At 42.4% G+C, this 17,262-nt stretch overlaps 1 protein-coding gene and 1 long non-coding RNA gene across 4 annotated transcripts in view; one reads left to right on the forward strand and one right to left on the reverse strand.

Annotated features, from left to right (window-relative positions):
• The window catches only part of LOC106744761 (protein gustavus), a 168,925-nt gene that overhangs the window by 86,143 nt on the left and 65,520 nt on the right, over positions 1–17,262 (forward strand). Inside the window, exon 1 of one of the 2 annotated variants that reach the window (XM_014619779.1) lies at positions 15,808–16,908. The exons of the other annotated variant lie outside the window; for it this stretch is intronic. Coding sequence (XP_014475265.1) covers positions 16,883–16,908 — 26 coding nt within the window. The 5' untranslated portion in view covers positions 15,808–16,882. Of the gene's footprint in view, positions 1–15,807; positions 16,909–17,262 lie in introns of those variants that run through there. 2 annotated transcript variants of the gene reach the window in all.
• On the reverse strand, positions 8,473–17,027 carry LOC106744762. Of its 2 annotated transcripts, none has more exons than XR_001374485.1 (5): positions 16,948–17,027; positions 10,907–10,990; positions 10,055–10,127; positions 9,532–9,754; positions 8,473–8,861 (listed from the first exon to the last, which is right to left on the reverse strand). It is a non-coding gene; the product is annotated as an uncharacterized LOC106744762 (long non-coding RNA). The 2 variants fall into 2 exon arrangements; XR_001374484.1 differs by lacking the exon at positions 8,473–8,861 and adding an exon at positions 9,116–9,458.

Raw genomic sequence — 17,262 nt, forward strand, 5'->3', positions numbered from 1 at the left:
GATCAAGGATCTGTCCGCTTCTTATTTTTATATTTCGTTTCCTTTTTTTCTTTTTCCTTGCTTTTGTACTCACGTCATTACGTATTGTGAATGAGAAGAGTAGCCGTTCAGGAAGCGGTCGTTTCGACCGGCCTTTCAGGCTGCCACTTGTGCTCCACTTTTCCTCGGTCTTACTGTTATCCGGAGGTGCGCGGGACGGTGATCGATATGTGGACGGACGCCTGGCCGATTTCCGCGTCGGTTTTCTCGCTCTACCACCCCCGACAGCGGAGCTGCTCGGCCATCGGCGAGAACGAAACGAGCAGCGACGAGCGGCGCTGTCTCGCACGAGCGGCAATATGCATTTTCCAGAGAATTGCAAATCCGAATCCGCCGGCGTATCTCGCCTGGCGACTCGTCGCGCATTCGTTCGCGCGAGATTCGTCCCGCCAGACAGGTTGTTTTTTTAACGTAAATCACACGACGGCTGCGAATGCGTGTCAGTCTGACAAATGCGCGGCTATAAATTCGATATGGAATGGCGCGCGCGCGAACGCGAACGCGCCTACGCATGGCACGACGGCAAATTCGCGGATCGGAAAAAAAAGCGAGGTGGAAAAGTCTCGCTGAAATAATTAGAGCCGCGTGATCGTGTGCAATTCGAGTCCTTCGACGATACTTCGCGCACGAATACGCGTCGATCTCGCCTCGCGTCGCAATATAGTCGCGCGAACACTGTGTATACTGAAGAAAAAATATATTTGGTATTTGTAATTGTAATGACATAACTACACTGAAAAATGAGTTTGATTGGATCTATCTAATAGTAGACAGCCAAACATATTTTGGTTGAAGGGAACAAAATTTCTAGTTCTCGCGAACAAATTTGGCTCTTAACCAGAAATTCTGTTTTCTCCGATCAAAACGCGTTTAATTGCCCATTATTTAAGGCCCCCCCCCCCCCCTTAAGAAAGAACAAATTCACTCAGCAGAATATTTTCTATTCTGATAACAAAACTGTTTCTGTTATAATTATGAGTAATTCGTTAATTTGATTAAGTGAACGAAATTTTATCGCAACGAATTTGCAGCAACGATGCTTTCGCTGCAACAGTAAAATTACTTTTTCTTCGCGTATTATTTTGTAATTAAAATCAAAAGGTACAGTTGAGGCCGAAAATAATTATAATTTATCTCAGTGTATACTGAGAAAAAAGTACTTAAAAATTTATTTGTGGGATATAAAATTTATTTCACAGAAATGTAAGCTTTATTTCATGGAAATAAAAACCTTATTCACAGAAATAAACCTTATATTCCACAAATAAATTTTTAAATACTTTTTTTTTTCAATATAACACACCGAGAGAAAAAACACGATTGACCTCACTAAAATTACAATTATTTTCGGCAACTATAATATATTTCCAAAATCAAAGAAAAGTAGTTATAGCAATATGCACGTAATGCTGTATTATTAATACAATAATAATAATAATACCCGCTACAAAATAGGTTCTCCTAATAATAACTCTTTCACTGTATGATTATAATTACAATTGCCAAACATTTTTCCTCTGTATGTATCAGCGCGATATTTCCATCGGCAAATTTGCCGGTTGCTCGCGCGGAGATAATCTGACATATCGAGCATCTCGATGCGGCGGATAACGTAATTGCGGTAACTGATAAAATAATTACGACAAGAGTGCGTGCGCGAACTTTAAGTTGAGTAAATTCGCAAGAGCGGAAAAACGAAAAGGAGATGGAGGAAAAGAGAGAGAGAGAGAGAGAGAGAGAGCCATTTATCCGGCATCCGACAATAAAGGCTGTTTACAGAGCCGCGTATTCCGTTTCCCGTTTACAAACGTGGGTCAGCATTTCCCGTGATACGCAATGTTTGTACGTGCGCACCGCTTATTACTATAGCAAGAGTATCCAAGTAGAAAGCGAAACGGGGCGCGGTATAAGTGTGAAAGCGTAATCCGCCCGAAAAGTGATCAACTCCGCATATTCGCGTTGCCGAGCGACTCCGTGATAAAATTAATACCCATTTTCGCGTAACAAAAGTAAACTCACGTTGTCTCACTACGGTCAACCGGGATTTTCCTGACTTCGTTGCAGTGGCCGGATGCGAAATTACAAGAAGCCCTCCGATTCGCGCGTTACGTGCGGCGATATGTCATCGATCCCCCGGCGATATATCCGACGAACGCGCGCCGCGGCCACAAATTTTCGCAATCGGCTGTCCCGGCGAAATAATCGATGGTCTACTTTTGGATGCACAATCGCGGCGGTTTTCGCGATGCGCTCGGCTTGTTCGCTCGGCCGACCGTTTATAAAACGCTTGCACCACGCTAGATATCGGACACTCGCGCTCGAGTTAGACGACGAGAGAGGGAGGTTTATGTTGATTCACGGTGTCACCTGTGAAAAATGAACGGACTGTTCAGGAGAGAGTTGCCTAATTCGTACGAGCCGCCTAAATTGCACTTTTCCTCTGTAATTATTGAATATAAACGTAATCTAGTCATAAATATATAAAGTAAAAATGTGAACAGAAAAATATAGCCGAAACTCTTTAACGAATTGCAATGTTTTCCCCGGTCGAAATTTTGATCCTATATCAAACTTTTACTACAACAATAGGAGCTAAGATAGCAAAATAGGTTCAATTTCTATTCTAATAATATGATATAATCCCTACTTTGACCCTGATGATGTCTTAAATTTCCATTTTCGCCGTTTTAGCGTCAAAATAGGTTGCTGAGGGTAATATTAAAATTCAATATGTAGAATTTAAAGGTTCAATAGAAAAGTTAAAAATCGTCAAAGGCCATAATAGGCTTGCATTTAAACAGATGCAAGCTGTCTTTAAGAGCGTTGGAGTAGCGTTAAAATTTCGATTCAGGTTTTCCGTGTAATACACGGGGGAAATATTCCAGTAAAAATTACCACGCAAATGCCGTAATGTTAATGGGCCATATCGGGATTACGACTGAAATTATAATGTGCGTTGTAATCTTTAGTGATGTATACAATTAAGTACGTTACTAAAGATTACAACGTATCATAATTTCAGTTGCAATTCCGGAATCGTCCAACATTACAAAATTTATGTGACAATTTTTATTATATAATATTTCCTCCGTGTATTTAAAAAAAATATCTTAAGCAGTACGATTTCGACAGCTCTCCCTTATTAGAAAAAAAAAAAAAGAAAGAAAGAACGATTTAAGAAACCCGAGCGCTCGCCTCCCTTCAGCAATTCAAGAGATCCCTTCAGAGGCCTTCCCTTGTCTTCTCTGTTGCCCCTTGAAGACCGTTATCGCAGGCGAGTCGAACTTCAGGCAAGTTCGACATCAGGTCCAAAGCCCAGTCCGAGGATCTCTCTCTCTCTCTCTCTCTCTCGGTTTCCGCACACCCGACATTCACTTCTCAACTCGCACGACGTCGCGTATCGAAAAATACATCGGCCGTCTCGGATGGTCGGTATCGCTTCTCTTGAACCGTCGTTTCTCGCGGCCGGACAACGGCCGTTCTCCCACCTCGTCGTCGTCGTCGTCGTCGAGTCTCCGAGCGCGTCTCTTACCGTGTACCGCTCGCGATCATTGTGCCCGCCACCGATGCTAACTGTCTATCGCACGCGATCACACAAATGGATCACACAAGGGCTCGCTATCGCCGCGCGCTAACCGGCGATATAGAAGCGAAAGGACGAGACAGGCGAGCAGATACAAGATAAAACTAACGCGGGAGAGGACGGAGAGGAAATTCAGGATACCTCGGAAATAATCCCCTTTGCGTGGCGAGCGTGAAAAGCGAGATATAATTGCGTACGAAGGAGGAGGAGGAAAGCGCGCGGCGCGCACGAGCCTCGTATTAATTGCATCGAATTAAGATAACGAGAAGCATAATCAGAAAGTATCTCTCTCTCTCTCTTTTTCTCTTTCTGTCTTTCTCAGAGAATGCGCCGAGGAGTGGCGCCAAGGATGTACGCGCTTTTTCAATTTGTAAGACACGAGGCGCCAGACACTCGCCGGCCGCCAGACGCGTGCATCGCACTTGAGGAAGCGCCCGAGAGAAGAGATTCGTACAAATTTGCCGCCTCTCCTTCCCCTCGGGTAATGAATTCCATAAGTATAACACGTGTCTCCGATAAAGCGACTGCAACGAGAGGAATCACCAGCGAGAAAGAAAGAAAGGGAGAGAAAGAGAGAGGGGAGGGGGCACGTAGAGGCGTATTCGGAGTGTGTATCCCTCTCTGGTTCTCGCGGCCTCACCGGTCGGACCTGACAAAAGCCGACCTTCGGACTGACATTCACTTCACATATGAGCCTCTTCTGCCCCTCCTGCTCTCCGCGGCCTCTTCCATATACTCCCCCTTCGTCTCCTTTCGACCCAGCGACCGACCGGCGTTTTCCGTCGGGCTCTTGCCCTCTCTCTCTCTCTCTCTCTTTTTCTTTATCCTTCTCGCGCCGGATCCAAGCTGATATTATCCTCTCTCGGTCGCCCTCCTGAGAGAGGACTGGACTCGACCAAGCGAGCACAAAGACCCGTCATTCCGGCCGACTCCGCCGTGTCCTTCCTCCTGCTCTCAACGGCAGCAGCCTTCGCCGCCGCCGAGACGAAGCTCGAGAAGAACCGTCGTGTCGCGTCTCGCGAAGGGAGCGCTCGATCGCTCGCTCGCGGATGAAGTACTTCGGCATGCCACTTGTTAGACAGGAATTGCACGTGTCACGTGTAGAGCTTTCAGCGGGACACTCGTCGATCGACGCGGCGGCCGACCGCTCTCGGTGTCGTGAATCTTTAGCCGATGGATAGAGCGAGACTCGCGGACGAGAAACTCGATTTTGATTTGCCGCGCGGGCGGAGACATGGATTTTTACTTTACATATTCTCGATCCTGGTGCGCTAGGAGAATCCTCTGGTGGAGGAGACTCGTAAGATTCTCGCACACAACGCCTTCTCTCCGCGGCTCACATTATGTGAGGCCTGCTGAAGAGCCAAGCGATACAAGAGGTATCTCTCTCTCTCTTTCTCTCCGTCAACGACAACAAGCGCGGCGGGGAGGATCGCGCGAGGTGCATCGGGTTCCGGGAAGTTCATTGTTGCGCCAATTTCGCTTCAAGTTTTACCGCAATTCAAGAGACTGTGTGCGCGCGCGCCTTTTAGCGGGCTCCGCGTTTCGTGCAGATGGCGTGAACGGGGGAAAGCGGGACTTGGTTCTAACGGTACCGTGACGGGGTGCTTCTCTCTCTCTTTCTCTTTCTTTCTCGTCTTTTTTTTCTTTGTCTCACTTGCATTATATTCGAGGGATTGACAACCAGAGAGGGAAGATCCTTCCCTGTTTACTGTCCCCATTGAACGAATGAAATCATCGGAAAACGAATCTTCCCCCTCTCTCTCTCTCTTCCTTTCTGTCGCAGTCGTCTGTCGGTAACGGGAACGCGCCGAAAGCTAAAGTTAACGGTACGCGTCACGACGCTCTGACGAACATTATTCGTGGAAAACGTCTCATCTGTAAACTCGAGATGTGTGTCACCCAGTATCCCCGGGCTCGGTCGAGGTCTGAGTGGGTGTAGAGGATGCGCCTCCTCTCTCGGTGGGAGAGAAGCGCCGAGATAAAACGGCGAAAGCCGTGTTCTGAAATCTCATACGCGCTCCGAAGAATCCTTGTAATCCTTATTGCATACCTTATGCTTAATCCCTTGAGCGGATAACAGGAGGCTCCGATTACGCCGTAATATCGGCAAGATAATGCCTTAGGCGCTCACGACGTAATTCGCGTTCGATTCTTCCTTGCCGTTAAACCGCCGAGATCCTCGCCGATGATACGGGAATATCGTTAAACGAGAAAACGAAAATAATTTTATGCTCCTCTCTCGTAGTAATTATATTCTTAAAGGGGAGAAATGATTAATTGCAATCAAAATTTCCTTCAAGTTTCATCCGTTGAATGATATATTTCAATTGATGACATAATTAACGTCAAAAGGGAGACACGACGGGGGGGGGGNACTTGGAAGTAGGGAGGAGCGAATCTTCTTCAGAGCGGAATAATTATTTCTCGATTGAGATAGTAAGTTCTTGAAAGTCATTATCGGGCTCGCGACGATGCTCGCACGAGCATTGAGCAAAACTCGGCGAGACACTCGGTATAACAACGTCGCCTCACCTATTTGCAATTACCTGTGCGTGCGATCTACATACAACGCCAGCCCGCGTGTATCGCTTGAGGTTTGCAACGAAATACTGTAGTGACTTTCTTGGTCCTTCCCTCCATCCGTCGTTTCTTCCACGAGCCTATCCTTCTTCACCTCTGCTTCGACAAGCTCTGTCGTTCCGGCATTTTGCGCTCGACACGAAATTCCGCGGTACCAAGGCGATACGCGTTCTTCGCGAAAGCCGTGATCGATACGATCGATCAAAGAACGCGGAGCGTTCACACACAGTCGTGATTTCTTTCTCTTGTTTTTCTTTCTTTTTTTCTGAAGGATTCTTACCTCGGCCGCGGTCGTCTCATGACACATGGAAACACATGGAAGCGTCCCTCGTTGATTTCGTGGCTGTTAGACCGGATCATGTGAAAAAGGAGACAATGCAGGAAATGCGTTTCCTAACGCAAAACCAACGAACAGGTCATTCTGACATCTCGCACGAAACGAGCTTGTAAAGTGTGATAGATACTCCGACATCGACGCGATACATCACCGATGAATACAGTCTCTCAGTGCATCTTAATGCAACGTCCATGTATCGATACGTCGATATGTTACGTTGAAAAGGAAGCGGTCGTATTTTACATTAAATAGTTGACAAGAATATCCTCCACTTAGGATGTTATATTATGCGGCTTCCGTACCTGTATGTACCATGTCACATCCTCGTCAATAGCTTTAAGTCATGTTCTCGTTGCGTATGTTCTTAATATGATTCTTTGATAGATTCTAAGACGAAAGTTGAAGCAAGGAAATGATGAGGCTACAATAATTCTTAAATGAAACGATTCAAGTTGACTAATGGTACGGCTGACATTTTTCGTATTCAGGCACGGCAACATGGAAGGTGTAATGAGGAAATGCCAACATGATGAAAACGAATTTTTTTTTGAAAATTTCTATACGAATATAATTTTCATAAGGAAAATGTTGCCAAAGTAACTTAGAAAGTAACTTCTTTTGTGTTTCACGATCTGGAAATTGTCTTCATATTCTTGCGTCGCAGATGTGAATTTTCACCACATATAATAATACCAGGTGTAGAAGTATGAAACCGGGATTTCCCTATAAATGGTGCTAGCCATCAGTTTAGGGACCGTAAGACCGCTTCTGCAGCGCCATCATCTCCCTCTAATAGCTGACGAAGATTTTCAACGCACAACAACCCAAGTTCCATACACCGGTATATTTTTCTATAACCTTAAACATGTCGAGTTTTGTGGCTACGAACTACGATTTGCGGACAGCATTGGTTTTTTGTTATCATTTGAAGAAAACTGCTGCAGAATCGCATCGAATGCTTGCCGAAGCTTACGATGAAAATGCTCTTGGTAAAGTACAGTGTTTCGAGTGGTTCAAAAAATTCAAAAGTGGTGATTTTGACGTGAGAAACGAAGAGCGCGGGAAACCACCGAAAAAGTTCGCAGACAACGAATTGCAAGCCTTATTGGATGAAGATGATACTCAAACTCAACAAGAACTCGCGGATGAATTGAATGTGACGCAGAAAGCTGTCTCAATTCGTTTGAAAGCCATGGGAAAAATTCAGAAAGTGGGAAAATGGGTTCCGCATGAACTGAATGAAAGACAGCAAGAAAATCGAAAAACCACTTGTGAAATGCTGCTCGACAGATACAAAAGAAAGTCCATTGTATTATGACAGGTGATGAAAAATGGATATATTTTGAGAATCCTAAGCGTCAGAAATCGTGGGTGAATCCAGGCGAACCATCGACATCCACTGCAATCGCTTTGGAAAGAAGACAATGCTCTGTGTTTGGTGGGATCAGAAGAGTGTAATCTATTATGAGCTGCTAAAACCTGGTGAAACCGTTAACACTGATCGCTACCAACAGCAAATAATCGATTTAAATCGAGCATTGCGTGAAAAACGACCGGAATATGGAAAAAGGCAACACAAATTCATTTTGCTCCATGATAATGCCCCATCACACACAGCAAAACTGGTCAGGGAAACGATCGAGGCGTTCAGTTGGGAAATACTAACGCATGCGGCTTATTCTCCAGACTTGGCTCCGTCCGATTATCATCTATTCGCATCAATGGGACACGCTCTCGCTGAATAACGCTTCAATTCGTATGAAAATGTACGAAAATGGCTCGATAGCTGGTTCGCTTCAAAAGAAGAAATGTTTTTTTGGCGTGGCATTCATAAACTGCCGGAGAGGTGGGAAAAATGTATAAATAGCAATGGACATTATTTTGAATAAAATATTTTTTATCATTTTCAAACAACAGACGTGTAATTTTTACAAAAAAATTCCGGTTTCATACTTCTACACCTGGTAGATATTATATTACACATATTATATACACGAAATGAACTTGCAGTACTTTTGTTTAGAAGGTACACGACTTCCCGTATGTACCTCGTATACATAAGTACGAGGTACATATGAGTAAAATACTTTAAATGTGAAAACAGAAGATATCACTGACATGAAGTTGAAATAGTTCAGTGGTAAGAGCGGTTACCGGGCAGACGGAAAACTTGGGTTCGATCCCAGCCGAGCCTTGTCTCGCTTCGAAGAGTTTTTCGTCTCATATGACATTAAAAGTAGATTTCTACAGGTACAAAAAACGTTCGAGCGCGAAGTTCTGATCTTCTTTCCATTGTTCTCTCCAGTATTTCTGCGATACCTGGAAATCGATAAATGTACCTTCGACCATCCCGTATCGCGTTGTAATGTATCTCCTCTCGCAGTGAAGATCCCCTGATTTCGAAGTACTAATGTCCCTTGTAATTATATAGGGTTTATATTTCAACGTGTTATTACACTCTTAACCATGTACCGCCGAAGTTGAAGGTACATGTTGAGGTAAAAACCTTACGAGGGACATTTCGAAGTACGTGCCTCGAATTTGGAGCCATGTATCTCGAAATGTCCCTCGTAGGATTTTTATTTCAACGTGTACCTCCAACTTTGGCGATATATGGTTAAGAGTGTATATTTCAACGTGTGTATCTCCAATTTCTGGCGATACATAGTTAACAGTACACGCCTTCCTAACAAACTTTTGTCCCTTTTGAGTATCGGTTAATTGAATCTTATTTTTCAAAGCCGAGAATTTTCTTATTCGCCGTACACATGTTTATATACAAAAAAAAAAAATATATATATATAAGTAATATAAATAGATTTAAGGAAAATTAAAAAAAAAATCCAAAAAATAAGGATCATTTTGTTGCTGAAAATGCGCCTCGATTTTCACAGTCCTATAAGACTGTCCAGCTATCTAAAAGGATTTAATTATACATTGCAGTGATTCTTCTATTATTTTATGCGGCATTACGTCATTATTATCTTACCCGTCTCAATAGGCAGATATTAAAATCTCAGGGACTTCTCCGCTCCATACGTGTGCCGCGCGCGTCCGCCGCATTACAATTTTAATTTCATCGAGACTTCATCCATTCCTCTCGTTTCGCATTCTTGAATGCCGACCCGCGTAATCCTCCGTCAATCAAATTGATCGCTTGTAGCCGATATTAATTCGTTCGCACAAAAGCATCCCCTTTTCCTCGATAAAAACTGCAAACGGATAGATCGTAATTAATCATACGTAACGTAATTCTCTCACTGTGTAATTGCGAACTTATTTATTTCTGTTCCTTTTCTTTAATCATGATAAGGAAAAGACTGTTGATAGATAATTTAATAGAAAATTAAGATAACATAGTACCGACTGTTTGGAAATTAAGAGAATGAAATAGAGGGAAAGAATTCATCATAATATTAACCTTTTAACTCATAGAGTTAAGGTAAGATAATATCTGCTTCCCAATAATTTGATTCTGCGCGTGTAATACATTATTTCGCTCTGAAACTTACATTCGTAGAGGACGAAAATTTCGTTCGATTTTCTCGAAATCTTTCTTTTCTTCTCCCTTCGTCCATGTAACATCTACCGCGGCAGATAAAAGAATCGATATCAATCTCGTGGTTAGGCACACCTGAATCATGTCGCCAACTCGCCTAAATACCAAACGGAATAACAAACACTAGGTAGGAAGGGAAGGTGAGGGAAAGTCTGAAAAGATCACCCTACGTGATCATAGGGTGATCTTTTCAGATTTTCCCTCATCTTCTTCCCTTCCTACCTAGTGTTTGTCATTTCGTTTGGTATTTTCGATAATCGTTTCTCCGTTTGCCTGTGCCATGACAAAGAAAGGTCCTGTTCAAAAAGAACTGGTCCCAGGCCAGCACTCGTTGGTTCGAAATTTCCGCGTGCTTAGATTTTTATTACGGGACGATACTTTTATTATACCGAGACTGGCGTTCGCCCGTCAGTTCGTTCTCAGCTTCGCTCTCTTCTCGCTGTAGTAAGAATGTCCGGCGGAAAAAGAGAATAAATGAGAAAAACGCGCTTTATGACGTATTATTACATATTATCCTGCAGCCGACGGACGGACGAAAAGTCCTATGAACGCGCTCGAACGACTACGGAAATGACACGGAGAAGCACTCCGGTGCATCGCTAATTAGATACTTTCAAGACTCACTTTCGCGTCTCCGCGCGTTCTTCAAGTTCGAAATAATAATAGAGCCTGATAATAACAATTGCCACGACGACACGATTATCGATATGATGGCGCTTTTTACTCACATCACAGAAATGGTGGAATGACCAATTATGAGTAGTCTTCTACCACTTCTCTGTTAAGTTATCAGAGAGTCGCCTACCTGACCACGTTGCAATTGACCACCACCAATCATGGCCGCTGGTCGTGCTTTGGGGAATTTCTACTGTCGACCATTCGGTATAATCTGTAAATGGATACGTAGCCAATCGGTACTCAGTTTGCACGCACAATATAAAAAATCAAAATGGGAACTATACTAGAATTAAGTCCTAATTAAAGGTTAATTTAGTACTGCATTCCCAATTTTAGAGTTTGAGCAATTATAACCAGAATAAATCATGACCGCATCAATTTCCGGTGAAAACGTGGCGAAAAGCCGTTGTCACAAAGCCGGACTCGACGGTGACAAAGACGATAGCAAGGGCGGCTAGCCCAAATGATATTTTTTAATAATATCGAAAGTATCGATAGTAACAATAGAGGTAGAGCTGAAATTTCCATCGGGAAATTTGAAAACTTGCGAATTTATATTTCTGAAATTTCTGATATTCGCACTTTAGTGTTTGGAGAATATAATGAGTAAAGAGATAATATAAATTTCCAGTGGATAATTTGAAAATTTGTGAATTTTAATTTTTCGAATTTTCGAGTTTCGCATTTTGATATTAGGAGGATATATTAGGTTGGTGCGTATGAAATGTCGCATTCTCTTTACATGCGGACGTTTTCCTCCCTGTTTTCGTTATACTTTTGTATTTGGCATAACCTCATTCATACTCGTATTGTCCATTGCCAGAGACTCATTTCAACAAAATAGGTTTTCTCGAAGGTCTTCCCTTTTTTATTTCTTTTGAGTTTATTACCGATATGAATTCTGCCGACATTCGCGTCATTTTCTTATATGAGTACAAACTTGGTAATAGTGCTGCAAAAGCTGCACGCAACATAAACCAAGCGTTTGGGGAGAATACGGTTAACAATCGGAAAGTGCAGCGTTGGTTCGAAAAATTTCGGACTGGCGATTTTTCACTGCAAAATGAGCCGCGCGGAAGACCCAAAACGTCTGTGAATAATGATGACCTGAAGGCTCTAGTGGAAGCGGATCCAGCCGTATCCACGAGGGAACTTGCTATCAGGATGAAAGTTGACCATACAACGATATTGAGACACCAAATTGTACTCCCATCGCTTGTGAATCGGCATGGCCCGCTACTGCTCCATGACAACGCTCGGCCGCACACATCGCACAAAACAATTGCGAAACTGAACGAACTGGAATATGAAGTTTTGCAGCATCCACCATATTCACCGGATCTCTCGCCGACCGATTTTCATTTTTTCAAGCATTTAGAGCTGTTTTTAAGAGGCAAACACCATGAAAATGAAGACAGTCTAAAAAACTCGATATCAGAGTTTATTAATTCTAAAGACCAAAATTTTTTTAAGACAGGCATCTACGCTTTAAAATCTCGTTGGGAGAAGTGTATTGAAGCGAATGGAGCATACTTTGATTGAATAAACAGCTTTTGAAGAAAGATATACAGTTTTATACAATCACTTAAGAATCCGACATTTCATATGCACCAACCTAATAATAAACGAGTAAGTAGTAAGTAAATAAAAAAACTAGACTATGATTCAATCATTTTTATTCTTATTTATGTTCTTAATACAATATGATACAACTTAAATTAATATATATAATATAAACATTATAATCTAGCATAATTTAATACGTAATATATAACATAATACACAGTTTATCATGTGCGTTAAATGCAATATAGTGTAATATAATATTTTACAATATAATACAATTTTACATAATAATACAAATTTTATATAGAAGTTCTTCCACTTTGCATTGTTATTTCGTGCGGAAGCTGTTCGCGTATTTTCCCGGGATTTTTCAAGTCCTTGTGAACCTCGGAACACTCGATGATTCCCTGCTGCTGATTTTCAAAGTGATTTAATTTTTAACGCGATTTATTCATGAAAAATGATAATCACATAGAGGATATCAAAAGCACCTATTGTTCGCCGACTAAGAGGGTCTACTTGTGTATACAGTGCCGCATTGGAAGCAGGTCAATAATTTCGGCAACATGATATCGGTCATTGCGTGGGGTGAGTTCACACGAACGCATATCTAATTTTGAATAATTACCAAGGCAGAGCTCCGTGCGAAATGCGCGGGACACCGCCCTAGAGCGCAAGAAAGCTCTCAGTTCCACGCTACGCAACTTCGTTGCGCTAGTCAACACTACTGAGAAGTTCTTCGTCGTAACGTAAAGTTTCGTCTACACCAATGTTTCCTCTGTAAATTGAGCTTAATTCCGTTGAAAAGCACAGATAAGTTTGTCGTTATTCTCACGACATTTACTTCTATTCTTTTTTTGTAGACCTGAAGTTCGATTCTAGACACATATATGTAGGTAGATTCTAAACTCCTTTTCTTCAGTGTAGGGTATACGAAATAACAGAACACCGAAGAATGCGCGATCAAATTTCCGTTGAAAACTTACAGACTCTCGTTGCACTCTCGAGTTTTGATTATTAATTTGGCTAACGACGAACACGCGCGTATGTGCGTCAAGAGTTACCTAATGCGAGTGAAAAATTTAGTGTTAAATTTAAAACATTTTACATGCCCACACAAGTTTTCTTGTTAATTTAACAGAAGGTGAATATGTTAAAAGATAACATAAATATTATGTCAAAAATTAACACAGTATTAAAATATCCATACATATATATGTCACTCGACACTGAAATATAAAGCGTGTTATTTTAACACTTACACATACTGAATATCGAGTTAATACAAAATATATTGAAATAACATAAACATAACATGTTAATATACAGGTATGTTAAAAATTTAACACAAAAATTTTAGCAAGGATCAATTTTAACATAGATACAAAATGTTTTTATTGTATATCAGTCATTTAAATCGCCTACTTTATCATTTTTTCTATAAATAGTGAATATAAGCGCGACCTAGCGATGTGTGTGTATATATGTATGTATGTATGTACATATATTTAATTTAAATTAAAAATGAATTACATATATTAATTTTTTAATTTATTTATACATATATAAAGGTAGAAAAACATAATCAGAACTTTTACATTGCATTTTTTCTGTGATATAAATATTTACAAAAATATCTTATATAAATAAATATCTTGATATAATTTCATCTTGGCCAGATCGAACAAGCGATGGCCGAGGAATGGCCGAAATTCCAAAGAAAACAGCTTGCCTCTTTTCTTCGTTGTATTCTTTACTTTTTGTAGTAGATGTTAGATAAATACGGTATAAGTTTCCCTTAGGTAGAAAAAGGCGCGGTAAAAAAAAAAAAAATAGAAAATAGGTCTAGAAACCCAAATATCGAAACTACAAGTCAGGTCAAAATATGACTACGTGGCGCATTAATGTGTGAGAAATGTAAGTTTGCTGGTAAATTACGTTTTTATACAGAAAAATTAGCCGGTTCTCATTTACATGCGTTATACTTTGAGTGACGCGGCTCGCGAGATTATAGTTCATCGATCGAGTGTAACGATATTTATGGAGGGTAGCGTACACCGTGCACACGCTGGATTATTGTATACTCCAAGTCTGATTACGCTGTGAATCTAGTTATAATAACGCTGCGCACTTTAATTGCTGCCGAAATTTTCAGTTGCTCCGAGACGCGAGACTGTAGTTGACACGTGTTATCACGTTTGAAACCGAATCGTTGTGAGCCGCACGAGCGCAAAACGAAATGTAGGAAGGCAGTCTACCGCGAGCCGCACATATTGTTTACATAGATGCCACGTTGGACGTAGTTTACATTGTCTCTATGTACTCGTAGACATGGGTTATTATTATAATTTACACGTGAACGCCCAACCCTGCACGAAACTGACGTTATCGCGCTTCGCGCCACGTGGGTCGCCAATGAGCCATGTTCGTATTTGTGTAATTATATGTCTATATGTGACGTGTGTCATATGATATTAAAAATATTACGTAAGACTTGGAGGATGGCAAAAAATTGTTATCATCAAAATGTAAGAGTGATAAAATACGTTTTAAACTGCAACGAGTATTTTCGCCGATATAGGTTTATCTCTTTGAATATCTGTTCGTGTACATATACATGCTCAAGGTAAGACTTTCGCTCGACTGTGGACTATAACTGTGGGCACAGTCACGCAACGAAATACTCAAAAATTTATCTGCACGGAAAAAAACAATTCCGTTGGCGTAAACTTTAGTGTAAATTTTCTGTTGTCTTGACCATCAGACGCAGACTCGATTGTAGGAACAAAAAGATTCTTATAAGTTCTTGTTCATTCAATTGCTCTAAGTTATCTCAACTTAGAGTTTTAATGCAGCTGAATGTTCACACAAATGTTCTCAATCGCGGTAACAAAGATATCATTTCTTGTCATCGAACTTTCACTTGGTTTACTGTAGTTGCAGGAACTGAGATTTTTTTTCCGTGTAAGTTTCAGTTACATAGCATATGCAAAACTTTGTTGTGCTGCTTCGCATTCAAAAGTTGAAATTAGTTTAATAACAATAGATCTCGGTTTATATGTACGATATGTTGTTATTAAATTGATTAATGATCTTATACTTAGGCTTTCGCGGTGTGGAGAAATACTTAATTTAGTTTCCGAGTTAGCGCAACGTCCTTCGTGGATTTGTTTCCGACGCTTCGTGAATATAATTATAATCGGATAATTGGATATAATTGGAATTTAATTTATAGTTTTTATTATTTCTCTTTACTTTACTTTGTCTCTCAATGATAAAAGTATCGGTTAGCGTAGAGATCGCGTTCAGCATGCTCCGAAAACGGTACACATGACAGGGAACATGTCATTTCTTTGGTTAAAACAGTAGAAAATTTTCTGCCTGTTATCTCTTCGTTTTTTTTTTCTTCTTGAACACCAGAATCGTTAATTGACCAATAAAAAGTATAAGAATAAGTCAATTTAACCAGTTTAAGATAGCGTAGCGTTAATTCTAAAAATCTCATGCAGAAATTTCTGGACCGACGAAATCTGAGGAAATACGTTCGAGTTTTTTCTTATTTCCCTTGGAAAGAATTGGTTGAAAAGATTCAGTGGTGGGAAAAGGGCGTTCGAGATGGGAAGAAAATCGCCATATCTCTACCTGATTTGCTCGGACAAGCCGCTTCCTCGGAATAGGATGTTCCCCAACAAATGCGATAACAGATATTATCTTCTCAACAAATAACAGAAAACTGTGCACCATTGATAAGGTATCATTGGCATATTCGCTTATCACTTCTACGCCAATGCCAATTGCTACTACGTCAATGCAGAGCACCCCACGCTCTCCATATGACTATACCTTGCTTCTCTCTCTCTCCCTCTCTCGCTCTCTTTTCAACGGGCTGGCAACTGGGGATGGTCGCACTACTCCCATTGGCTGGCTCGTGCACAGACGCTGATGTGCTAGCAGTTTCAGTCTTGCTTGACTCGCCGTCGAGAGCGGATGTACGCACATCGAGGCTACCGAGGAGTGCATCGATTCGGCGCGCGCGTGCTTTCTCTCTCTCTCCCCCTTGCTCGTGTATCTCGCCTCTCCTCTCCCTACACACGCAGCTCTGGCTCTTCCGAAGAGCCACCATCCGCGGGAGCAACCACAGTCCGGTCGATGACTACTCTGTTACGCGCGCGGACACCAGCGGCGCAGCGCGACAGGACGAAAAGGACTGCTGCACTCGGCGAGCGCGGTGAACGGGAGCGAGCTCCGCGAACCGGGCACCACGACGGACACAACGGCGTCGAGTAGCGTATCGTCACTTGCTGCCGCTGCGGCCGTCTTCACGGCGAGCCAAGTGTGTGCGGGTACAACAGTGTGCAATAATTTCACTCCGATCCTCGCGACCGATATCTCGCGCCCTGTACGGCGCGAGCGGGGGCGCCCGCGCGCGCGAAAAGAGTCGCGGAAAGCGACGGCTTACCTCTGCCCAGCTGCGGAGCTCGAGCCGAGCGAACACGAGGAGCACCGTGCCAAGGCAGCCAAGTACGCCGAGTGGGATATGGATTGTTCCAAGACTCGTCGAACGTAAGTGAAGCCTCTCATGCGAATAAAAAAAAAAATCACCTGCTACTCGCGTATTGCCGATCGTTCGGATGTGATCCGGAGACGACACAGGCCTCCTCGTCGTCGTCGACTCGCTCGAGAGTGACAGGTCACAGGACGGGCAGGCAGGCAGCCGCTTGTGTTCGCCGAGCTCGTCCGGAAGGATCGCTTCTCGAAGAATTGTTCAGTGTGATGGCGTTTATGCAGTGCGTCGTCTGATTAATCGCCAGGCGCGAATATATCGTCGCACACTTGGTGTTCCCCGGCTCTCCGGGAGCCGTCATCGCGCTGCGGCTGCTCCGTGCCGATTGGTGCCGAAACGTCAAAGTAGCGCGG

Source organism: Dinoponera quadriceps, unplaced genomic scaffold (genome assembly GCF_001313825.1).
Source record: "Dinoponera quadriceps isolate SergipeBrazil2010 unplaced genomic scaffold, ASM131382v1 scaffold1471, whole genome shotgun sequence".
Classification (NCBI taxonomy): Eukaryota; Metazoa; Arthropoda; class Insecta; order Hymenoptera; family Formicidae; genus Dinoponera; species Dinoponera quadriceps.